The 12,082-nt window shown below is 49.7% G+C and overlaps 1 protein-coding gene across 1 annotated transcript in view; it reads right to left on the bottom strand.

Annotated features, from left to right (window-relative positions):
- Positions 1-741: 741 nt before the first annotated feature.
- Positions 742-12,082, bottom strand: part of LOC115416911 (neurexin-3a-like) — a gene marked incomplete at its 5' end in the record, with an annotated part of 64,725 nt that continues 53,384 nt past the window's right edge. Inside the window, 5 exons of the mRNA XM_030130781.1 lie at positions 742-837; positions 3,848-4,155; positions 7,899-7,988; positions 10,345-10,516; positions 10,716-10,897. Coding sequence (XP_029986641.1) covers positions 742-837; positions 3,848-4,155; positions 7,899-7,988; positions 10,345-10,516; positions 10,716-10,897 — 848 coding nt within the window. The remainder of the gene's footprint in view (positions 838-3,847; positions 4,156-7,898; positions 7,989-10,344; positions 10,517-10,715; positions 10,898-12,082) is intronic.

Raw genomic sequence — 12,082 nt, 5'->3', positions numbered from 1 at the left:
ATTTAGGACCGCATATGACAGTGGTCTGGGTCAGATTTGGCACTGCATATGACAGTGGTCTGGGTCAGATTTGGGACTGCATATGACAGTGGTCTGGGTCAGATTTGGGACCGCATATGACAGTGGTCTGGGTCAGATTTAGGACCGCATATGACAGTGGTCGGGGTCAGATTTAGGACCACATATGATAGTGGTCTGGGTCAGATTTAGGACCACATATGACAGTGGTCTGGGTCAGATTTGGGACTGCATATGACAGTGGTCTGGGTCAGATTTGGGACCGCATATGACAGTGGTCTGGGTCAGATTTAGGACCGCATATGACAGTGGTCGGGGTCAGATTTAGGACCACATATGATAGTGGTCTGGGTCAGATTTAGGACCGCATATGACAGTGGTCTGGGTCAGATTTAGGACCGCATATGACAGTGGTCTGGGTCAGATTTGGGACCACATATGACAGTGGTCTGGGTCAGATTTGGGACCACATATGACAGTGGTCTGGGTCAGATTAGTGCTGTTCAGACGGTCTTTGTCTCATATGGTCTACAGTGTGAACACAGTCTTAGTTTGCATAAATGCTGCTGTCCTCCACAGTACCAGGACCAGTACCAGTAACAGGCCTGTTTCTCCTGAAGGTACACTTGTGGACCCATGGGGCTGTGATGCTCTGCAGATGGACCTTGACCGTCCTGGGTCAGATGGACCTGGACTGGCACACAGAAGCCAAGCCAATGCGAACTAACCTAGCCCACCTGCATTACTGGTCTCACACTCCTCCAGGTCCTCGTCATCACTGGAACATTCTGCAGACGACACGATGTCATCGGTGGCATGCTGCAGAAACACACACACCACACACAGGTCTGACTTACTGTGAACCAGACTTCTGCTTCGGTCATACAAGGACCGGACTGTCCTCAGCAAAGGGCCCTGGACCCCATACTCCCGAAGCACCCCCACAGGATACCACGAGGGACACGGTCCAACGCCTTCTCCAGATCCACAAAACACGTCTGGACCGGTTGGGCGAACTCCCATGAACCCTCGAGCACCCGATAAGAGTATAGAGCTGGTCCAGTGTTCCACGACCGGGACAAAAACCACATTGTTCCTCCTGGATCCAAGGTTCGACTATCGGTCGGATCCTCCTCTCCAGTACCTGGAATAGACGTTCCCTGGGAGGCTGAGGAGTGGGACCCCCTGTGGTTGGAGCACATCCTTCGGTCCCCCTTCTTAAAAAGGGGGACCACCACCCCGGTCTGCCAATCCAGAGGGACTGTCCCCGACTGCCACGCCATGTTACAGAGACCAAGACAGTCCTGCACATCCAGAGACTGAGGGGACTCAGAGTGAACCTCATCCACCCCCGGTGCTCTGCCACTAAGGAGCTGTCCAACCACCTGGGTGATGGACCAGTCCACCTCGGAGACCTGGACCAGTCTACCTCTGAGACCTCAGCCTCTGCTTCGTCCATGGAAGACGTGACAGTGGGATTGAGGCAGAGGTGTTTGTGTCCGACTGCAGTGGAAGCTCAGCTGACCCTAAAATGACTCCCATTAAATGCTCAAATCTGTTCAGTTGTTTTCATTTCATTGACTCCAAATGTGTTGGAACACGTTCATCTCTCAGACCAGTTGGTTCAGAATCAGTTTGATCCCAGATCAGTGGACTGGATGTTGTTCACTTCTCCTCCATTCCCGTGTCTGTGTTTGTTCATTCCATCTCTGCTCAGTGCATTTGTCCGTAGACGCTCAGCGTCCATGCACTTCAATGGGACTGAGTGGAACTGCTGGAAAAACCACTACAGGACTGGACCAGCACTGGACACATGACACCGTGTTGTCTCAGGGGCGGAGCTCGGCCGGGCCGGACGCCGAGCTTCTGCACGCCGATCGGAGGACGGTGTCCGAAGGCTGAATGTGGTTTGATTGACAGCTGTTTTCAGATCTGCTCCTTCACTGACACAGTTCAGTTTAATACGTCACACATTCTGCTGTGAAATCACAGAAACCAAATGAACTGTTCATTTACTGACCTGGAAGAAAACAACCATTGTACTTCCTTGTTCAATGTAACAGAATTCAATGTTTTCTTGTTTACTTGGTACGATACGATCATTTCTTAAAAAGGAATGGAGGGACGAATTTATGTTTAAATAACTTGACTTTTTTCTTTTTAATGTAAGCCGACAATGAGCTTCCCCTGTCTGAAAGACGAGCAGCCAACACTGGATTAAGGAGATCCTCCCAGAATTCCTTCCACCGTCCGAGCACATCCCCAGTCGAGGTCAGCTCCTCCCACTTCCACTGGAAACAGTGTTGGTGGTGCACTGCTTTCCCCTCCTGAGGCGCCAGACGGTTTGACAGATTTTCCTCGATAGTCCTCCTCCATGGCCTCCTCAAACTCCACCAGACCTCAGTTTTTGCCTCCACAACGGCTTGGGCTGTGGTACGCCTGTCCTGCCGGTACCCATCAGCTGCCTCTGGAGTCCCACGAGCCAACAAGGCTCCATAAGACTCCTTCTTCAGCTTGACGGCATCCCTTACTTCCAGGTCCACCACCAGGTTCGGAAATTACCGCCATGACAGGACCCTGAGACCACAGCTCCGAGCAGCCACTTTGACAATGGAGGTAGAGAACATGGTCCACTCGGACTCAATGTCCCCAGCCTCCCCCGGGATCTGGGAGAAGCTCTGGGATCTGGGAGAAGCTCTCCTGGAGGTGGGAATTGAAGACCGCGCTGACATCGGGCTCTGCCAGACATTTCCAGCAGACCCTCACAACACGTTTGGGCATGCCCAGCCTGTCTGGTTTCCTCCTTCGCCAGCGGATACAACTCACCACCAGGTGGTGATCGGTTGACAGCTCCGCCCCTCTCTTCACCCGAGTGTATGGATTGGGTGGCTGTCGTTTTTCCATTAAATACATTTACATGAACAGTTAAATTCACACAGTTCGAGGGTGAATGGAAAAGGGACTAGTGCAGGGGTCGGCAACCTGCAGCTCTGGAGCCACATGCATCTCTTCATCCTCCTTGTAGTGGCTCCTCCTTTACTGAGGTCAAGTCAACCGCGATTCTCCTCTGCACAGTCAAACCAGCCGCTAGCATTTTTCTTGTGCACTACTCATTGACAATTACAGTAGATGAGCTGCATGGAGCGAAAGTGCCTTCAACAACAAAAGTAAGGGCTCATTTATGTTCTACGTTAAAGACACAGATGGACAGAGGGTTCTGTCGGTCCCTTGTATACTTTATTACTCACACAATTCTCTCTGTTTTCCGGGAGAATTTGGAGCAGTACAACTGGGAACTGTGGAGGCAGTGTTGAGTTTGGAAGAAAATAATTTCCATAAATAGCGATACTTTTCATAGAGCAACTGTATGAGTATGAGTACTGTGTACTTTTGGGGTAATCCTACCACAGATTCCCTTCCAAGATACAAAAGTGTTTGGTTTTTTCATCTGAAATAGGCTTAAGACTAAATTCAATGATGAATAAAATTATTTTTTCCAATAAGTACCCTCGTCAATTTGGTATTTTTGGTATTAGTACTTCATATACTATTAGCACAAATACTATGAACTACTTTTACTGTGTACTTTTAGAGTAATCATATTCCAGAATCCATTCCACACTGCACTTCTGTTTGTTGTATTCAGTGGTTGGAACAGATAAAATGTCAAAAAGATTAAAACTTTTAAAGTTTATAAGCTCTGTAATTTTTTGCAGCTCCAGACTATTTTTTTGTAGAAGAGGGAGGGGGCCAAAAAGGCTCTGACTGATAATAAAGGTTGCAGAGCCCTGGACTAGTGTTCAGAGGTAAAGCAGAGGACTGCTGGTACCTGGACAGTGGAGGAGGAGCGGTGTTTCCTTGTGGTGGTGGGGGACATCATGGTTGTGGTCTCGATGAAGGAGGTGGACAGGTCTGGGGACATGGCGGTGGTCCTGGCTGAACCCCCCACGCTGGGAACGTCCCCCACCAGCCTCACGCTGCCGTTGATCTTGATGTTGGCGTTGGCCTCGGCGGCCATGTTCAACACTTTGAGGCCGTTGTAGTAGAGACCGGACAGCTGACCCTGGAAGGGCCGCCCACGGTCACTGCCGCCGATAGCAACTGTTGCTTGAGTGTTGAAAATCGTTAACTTCCGTCCTGTTTTTAAGAGGGAAAGAAAACGGATCCACTTGAAAGCACTGATATTGTTCTAATTATAATAATTCAACAAACAACATGACTGTCATGATGGTGTGACAACAACAGGTAGCAAAAAACGTTTTTATTTACGGTCTTATGCTACGTTTACACATAGTCGGGTATTTTTGAAAATGGATATTCCCCCCTCTCCGTTTTAAAAAAAAACCTTGTGTGGACAAGACTGTTTCAGAAAAACCTGTGTTTATCTACATCGTAAAGATGGCAGACGGACGAGTACCATGAACCAATCAGAATCCAGCAAAGAATCTCAACACAACATTACTTCCACTGTGAATCTACGCAGCAGTAAGTGATGATGTCACCAACACATGTTTTCTTGGTTCTGGGTCCCAAACAAATCTGAGACGTTCAACCTACAGTACAAGTGTCTGAGCCGGAGACTTTTTTGTATCATCACAAACTGCTGAGCAGATGAACAAGGGTTTGAACTATGGGTGGAACCCTGTTGGTTCTGTAGTTGATAACAGCTGCGTCTGTTTTTAATCCCGTTTCATCTTTGGTTCTTGTAGACCACTGTGGACGGACGTACATGAGGACTTCATGGACCTTCTGCTGTACTGGACAGAACAGACAAAGGACTGAGAAACAACAGATGAACATGAAGATGTGGAGGACACTTCAGAACAGCCTTAGTCTAATGTAGATCCTGCACTGGGTGCTAATTAGCTAAGATGCTAACGTTCACTAGCACCAAACGTTCTTCTTTTCTCCTTTAATCCTCTGAACTCCCCTCACCAGCTCCATCCTCTTCCTCTGAACTGGGTCATCACAGGTGAAGTGGAGAGAATATTTTCATAAAAAACTGTGACGTTCATCTGAGAATCTACATTTTCCGCGTTTCCCTCCGTTTACACGCAATGCGAAAATGGAGATTTGCCAAAATCTCTATTTTGACCGGAGTTTTTTTTAACCTTTGTTGTTGGAGGGCGTGACCGTCGTTGTCGTGTAAACAATAAACACAAACGTAGAGCAAACTCTCTGTTTTACCAGATACCGACTGTGTGTAAACGTAGCCTTAGTGTGTGTTTTCAACAGCTGGTCTACCCCCTAGTGTCCGTTTAAGGCACAGGGTGTCAGGTAGAGGTGTGGCTAAGTCCTCACATATGGGACATAGGCCGCGTTTCCTCCACATAGTATTGGCTCGACTCGACTCGGCCTTTTTGCATTTCCATTACAATAAAGGACCTGGAATCTGGTACCTGGTACTAGTTTTGTGGAATCTGGTAACTAGTACTAGTTTTTTGGAATCTGGTACCTGGTACTAGTTTTGTGGAATCTGGTACCTGGTACTAGTTTTTTGGAAACTGGTACTGGTACTAGTTTTGTGGAATCTGGTAACTAGTACTAGTTTTTTGGAATCTGGTACCTGGTACTAGTTTGTGGAATCTGGTAACTAGTACTAGTTTTTTTGGAATCTGGTACCTGGTACTAGTTTTGTGGAATCTGGTACCTGGTACTAGTTTTTTGGAATCTGGTACCTGGTACTAGTTTTGTGGAATCTGGTACCTGCAGTGATGTGCAGTCAGAGGAGGCAGGGGAGGCAGAGCCTCCCTTGTCAATCTTGAAAAGAAAAACACTTGACTATAAAATATAATAAATGTTGATAGTTGTCAGCTGGTATGTCCTATAAACTCATTTTCCGTTCGAATCCAATATTGTATTATTATTATTATTTTTTGTCAATTAGAATAGGAGAATTTCCGCATGCTCCGTTCAAATACAGGAGGAGGCAGCGCTGTGCTGTGCCTCCAGGAGAACTGTCTCCTCCCCTCATGAACTCTGCTGGTACCAGTGAAAATACTGTGTGGCTGTCCCTCTGTATATCACAGTTCAAATGCTTTCAAACACTCTGATTATACGCTCTATCCTTCCATAATCTGCATAACGTATGGAATGTATTTCTGTAATGTGCTTAGGCTCGCAGATTAATCATAAACTGCAGTGAAAACAGTCACTAGGGGAGGCACACAGTACCCCTGCCTCATGATAGATGGCGCCTGTGAGTCCACAGATTCATGCGCTGATAATCTCCTTCGTTCTTTTTTATACACTTTAATTCACCTCATCAAAAATGGAGGATTACATTTCATGTACAAATAAGGTAAGACCACAAACTTTTTTTTTATTTTTAGTTTGAAATGGCTCTTTTGAAGGTTTCCTGTTGACTTCCTGCCAGTCTACCTATGCTGACGATGCACAGCCCGTATACCAGGCCATTCCTTTGGCTCACTCTCTCTATTCCAGTTTCTCAGACCACCATATATTTGTAGATCTGGCTCTGAAAGAGTCAGTGCCTCCCCAGCCATGAACCCCACTGCACGTCACTGGGTACCTGGTACTAGTTTTTTGGACTCTGGTACTTGGTACTAGTTATTTGGTCTCACCTCCGCTGAGATTCCAGGACTGGGGACCAGATACTAAAAGGTGACACTTTGTAAACACTGCAGACCACTGAAAATGAAAACTAATAAAAACTATCAAACCTCCTCAAAGAACGAATTAAAATGAACTGAATTAGAGAAAAAAAAGTCAAAACTAAATAAAACTAAACTAGAATGAAAAATCCAAAACTATTAGAACCTTGGTTCAGACGCAAACATTCGCAGGAGTTTGACCAGACAACAGGCAACCAGTGAGTTTATCAGCAACTGTGAGCAGAGCACACAGAAGGAACGCACCACATCGCTATGACGACCAAGTACTGGAAGTGGGGTAGTGTCTGGACTGGAAATGGTCTGGAATAGGACCTGGTACCAGAGAGGAAACGGTCTGGAATAGGACCTGGTATCAGAGTGGAAACAGTCTGGAATAGGACCTGGTACCAGAGTGGAAAGGGTCTGGAATAGGACCTGGTACCAGAGTGGAAAGGGTCTGGAATAGGACCTGGTACCAGAGTGGAAAGGGTCTGGAATAGGACCTGGTACCAGAGTGGAAAGGGTCTGGAATAGGACCTGGTACCAGAGTGGAAACGGTCTGGAATAGGACCTGGTACCAGAGTGGAAAGGGTCTGGAACAGGACCTGGTACCAGAGTGGAGCTGAGCCGGTTCCTTGTAGTGGAAACCCAGCATTTGATGCCATGGGTCATATGTGTGGGGGGTGGGGGTGGTGTTAAAGTGGTTCTGAGCACCATGAAGTTTCTGGTGCCTTGTGTCTTATCCTCTTATCCCGCCTCTAGCTTGTATTTGAACCTTATCCTAAGGTGTCTTCAGGGTTCCCACGGGGTCTTAAAAAGACTGAAAAAGTCTTGGATTTAAAACCTTAAAAAGTCTGTCAAAGGTATGAAAGTTGATCCGGTCGGTCTGAAGTTCTGTTGCCTTAAATTGGTTGGTTGGATTGTGTCTGTTAAATGTCCAAGCTACAAAGACAGTCATGAGTCGACTCGGTTTCCACTCGACAGTTTAGACTGAAATTAGGAACGTCCCACAGCACTTGGACTGAATGAGTGATTCTGACCAGTTTACATGAGAATAAACCAGAATATCAGCAAAGTACTACTGAATCGATTCAGTTGCGTTGGCGAATCGATTCAACTCCTTGACTTAAATGAATCAGTTCTTTTGAATGATTGGTTTGTGAATGTGCCATCATTATCTTCAGGTCAACAAGAGAATCTAAACCAACCCCATTCTGCCCCAAACGTGGACGGAGAACACACGCACATCCATCATGTGGACATTACCTTTCTCTTGGAGCCATTCTTCGACTGGTCGGACGTAAATGAACGGAATTTTCTTATTGGCCATCTGATAACGCTCCATGTCACTGTTCCCTTCAACGTGACAAAAGAAGTTTAATGATAATCAACATTAAGTTTCAAGCAAAGCAAATAAAACATCAGACCACTTCAAGCATTTGCACAAGGTGGGTGAGGGGTGGGTACCAGGGTGGGTGAGGGGTGGGTATCCACAGGCCTGTACCAAGGGGAAATAAAAGGCGGGATTCACCAATCAAAGACCAGAACTTGACCAGGAGGGGGGACAGCCCAAAAACCTGTCAGTGATTGGTTGGTGGGTTGATTGACTGAGTGATTGAAGAGCAACTTGAGCAGAAAGTGATCGGATCAAAGGGTCCTGTGGGTCTTTGGTTCATGTCTTTCTCACTAAATTATGGAACGAGTGATCCACTTCTGGAATTCAGCTGAACAGTGGAATGTGTCCAGATCTAAGTTCTGTACCAGAACAGCGGTAGAATTACATTTAAATAACATCTATAAACTGATTTTTAAAGAACTATGAGAGTGTCTTTAAGTATTTGAATAGTTTGATGTACTGAGGTTTTATGAATGCGTAAAAGCTGACGTTAATGTTCCCTGGTGCCTATGTTCCCTGGTGCTTATGCTCCCTGGTGCTTATGCTCCCTGGTGCTTATGCTCCCTGGTGCCTATGTTCCCTGGTGCTTATGCTCCCTGGTGCCTATGTTCCCTGGTGCCTATGTTCCCTGGTGCCTATGTTCTTTGGTACCTATGCTCCCTGGTGCTTATGCTCCCTGGTGCCTATGCTCCCTGGTGCCTATTTTCCCTGGTGCCTATGTTCTTTGGTACCTATGCTCCCTGGTGCCTATGTTCCCTGGTGCCTATTTTCCCTGGTGCCTATGTTCTTTGGTACCTATGCTCCCTGGTGCTTATGCTCCCTGGTGCTTATGCTCCCTGGTGCCTATGCTCCCTGGTGCTTATGCTCCCTGGTGCCTATGTTCCCTGGTGCCTATGCTCCCTGGTGCCTATTTTCCCTGGTGCCTATGTTCTTTGGTACCTATGCTCCCTGGTGCTTATGCTCCTTGGCGCCTATGCTCCCTGGTGCCTATGCTCCCTGGTGCTTATGCTCCCTGGTGCCTATGCTCCCTGGTGCTTATGCTCCCTGGTGCCTATGCTCCCTGGTGCCTATGTTCTTTGGTACCTATGCCCCCTGGTGCTTATGCTCCCTGGTGCCTATGCTCCCTGGTGCTTATGCTCCCTGGTGCCTATGTTCTTTGGTACCTATGCTCCCTGGTGCTTATGCTCCCTGGTGCCTACGTTCTTTGGTATGTATGCTCCCTGGTACTTATGCTCCCTGGTGCATATGCTCCTGGTGCATATGCTTCCTGGTGCCTATGCTCCCTGGTGCATGTGTTCCCTGGTGCTTATGATCCCTGGTGCCTATTTTTCCTGGTACCTATGTTCACTGCTACCTATGTTCCCTGGTACCTATGTTCCCTGGTGCCTGTGTTCTCTGGTACCTATGCTCCCTGGTGCCTATGCTCCCTGGTGCATATTCTCCTGGTGCTTATGCTCCCTGGTTCCTATGCTCCCTGGTGCCTGTGTTCCCTTTTATCGTAGAGAGATCTAGTGGTTTTAGTACCTGTGGTTTTGGTACCTGTGGTTTTGGTACGTGTAGTATTGGTACCTGTGGTTGCGGTACCTTTGGTTTTGGTTCCTGTCGTTTTGGTACCTGTAGTTTTGCTACCAGTGGTTTTGGTAACAGTGGTTTTGGTACCTGTGGTTGCGGTACCTGTGGTTTTGGTACCAGTGGTTTTGGTACCTGTGGTTTTGGTACCTGTAGTATTGGTACCTGTGGTTGTGGTACCTTTGGTTTTGGTTCCTGTGGTTTCGGTACCTGTAGTTTTGGTACCAGTGGTTTTGGTAACTGTGGTTTTGGTACCGGTGGTTGTGGTACCTGTGGCTGTGGTACCTGAGGTTTTGGTACCTGTGGTTGCGGTACCTTTGCTTTTGGTTCCTGTGGTTTTGGTACCTGTGGTTTTGGTGCCTGTGGTTTTGGTACCTGTGATTTTGGTGCCTGTGATTTTGGGTTCCTGGGGTTTTGGTTCCTGGGTTTTGGTGCCTGTGGTTTGGTGCCTGTGGATTTTGTCCCTGTGGTTTTGGTCCCTGGGGTTTGGTGCCTTGGTTTCGGTACCTTGGTTTTGGTATCTGTGGTTGCGGTACCTTTGGTTTTGGTACCTGTGGTTTTGGTCCCTGGGGTTTTGGTGCCTGTGGTTTCGGTACCCTGTGGTTTCGGTACCTGTGGTTTTGGTACCTGTGGTTGCGGTACCTTTGGTTTTGGTACCTGTGGTTTTGGTCCCTGGGGTTTTGGTGCCTGTGGTCTCGGTACCTGTGGTTTCAGTACCTGTGGTTTTGGTACCTGTGGTTTTGGTACCTGTGGGGAAGTGTTCGTTGATGGCCCAGTTGTCCACCTGCAGAGTTGCGTTGCCTCCGTTCCTTGTGAAGCGGACCACATGGTACTTCCCATCATTCACTGGGGTACTGCTCTCCTGAACACTGATGTCCACTGTACCAATGTTAAAGGTCACCCCGATTTTACCCTGGACCTGGAAAGAAAGAAAAAACAGGATAGATAGATAGATAGATAGATAGATAGATAGATAGATAGATAGATAGATAGATAGATAGATAGATAGATAGATAGATAGATAGATAGATAGATAGATAGATAGATAGATAGATAGATAGACACACAGACACACAGACACACAGACAGAAGCACAGTCAGCTGTTTCCAGTTCGTACTATGTGTAACATGAGGAAGTCTCCCAGTCCTGGGGCGCTGTCTATTCGGACCAGAATGCCTTCTTTCAGGGCCGTGCTGAAGCCCACGGTCAGTCTGTCTGTTCTGGTGCTGGGACGGTCGTTGGCCGGCCACCGGAACGTGATCAGACCTCCGCCTTTACCGAAGATATAAGTGGTCCCAGCTGAGAGGAAGAAAGAGAGGAAGGAAAAAAGGATGAGTGTGGACGGAGGACAGAGGACGGACAGGAACACGACTACAGACAGACCGTTAGCCACACACAGACCAGCAGGGCCCCCAGACCAGCAGGGACCCCCAGACCAGCAGGGACCCCCAGACCAGCAGGGACCCCCAGACCAGCAGGGCCCCCAGACCAGCAGGGACCCCCCGACCAGCAGGGGCCCAGACCAGCAGGGACCCCCAGACCAGCAGGGACCCCCAGACCAGCAGGGCCCCCAGACCAGCAGGGACCCCCAGACCAGCAGGGACCCCCAGACCAGCAGGGACCCCCAGACCAGCAGGGCCCCCAGACCAGCAGGGACCCCCCGACCAGCAGGGGCCCAGACCAGCAGGGCCCCCAGACCAGCAGGGACCCCCAGACCAGCAGGGACCCCCAGACCAGCAGGGACCCCCCGACCAGCAGGGGCCCAGACAGCAGAGGCTCAGACCAGCAGGGACCCCCAGACCAGCAGGGACCCCCAGACCAGCAGAGGCTCAGACCAGCAGGGACCCCCAGACCAGCAGGGACCCCCAGACCAGCAGGGACCCCCAGACCAGCAGGGCCCCCAGACCAGCAGGGACCCCCAGACCAGCAGGGACCCCCAGACCAGCAGGGGCCCAGACCAGCAGAGGCCCAGACTAGCAGGGACCCAGACCAGCAGGGGCCCAGACCAGCAGGGACCCCCAGACCAGCAGGGACCCCCAGACCAGCAGGGCCCCCAGACCAGCAGGGACCCCCAGACCAGCAGGGACCCAGACCAGCAGGGGCCCAGACCAGCAGAGGCCCAGACTAGCAGGGACCCAGACCAGCAGGGGCCCAGACCAGCAGAGGCTCAGACCAGCAGGGGACCCCCAGACCAGCAGGGACCCCCAGACCAGCAGGGCCCCCAGACCAGCAGGGACCCCCAGACCAGCAGGGACCCCCAGACCAGCAGGGACCCCCAGACCAGCAGGGCCCCCAGACCAGCAGGGACCCCCCGACCAGCAGGGGCCCAGACCAGCAGGGACCCCCAGACCAGCAGGGACCCCCAGACCAGCAGGGCCCCCAGACCAGCAGGGACCCCCAGACCAGCAGGGACCCCCAGACCAGCAGGGCCCCCAGACCAGCAGGGACCCCCCGACCAGCAGGGGCCCAGACCAGCAGGGCCCC

The sequence above is a fragment of the Sphaeramia orbicularis genome, unplaced genomic scaffold (assembly GCF_902148855.1).
Source record: "Sphaeramia orbicularis unplaced genomic scaffold, fSphaOr1.1, whole genome shotgun sequence".
NCBI lineage: Eukaryota > Metazoa > Chordata > Actinopteri > Kurtiformes > Apogonidae > Sphaeramia > Sphaeramia orbicularis.
Note: the sequence above shows the minus strand (reverse complement) of the source record. Positions and strands in the feature narration are given on the sequence as shown.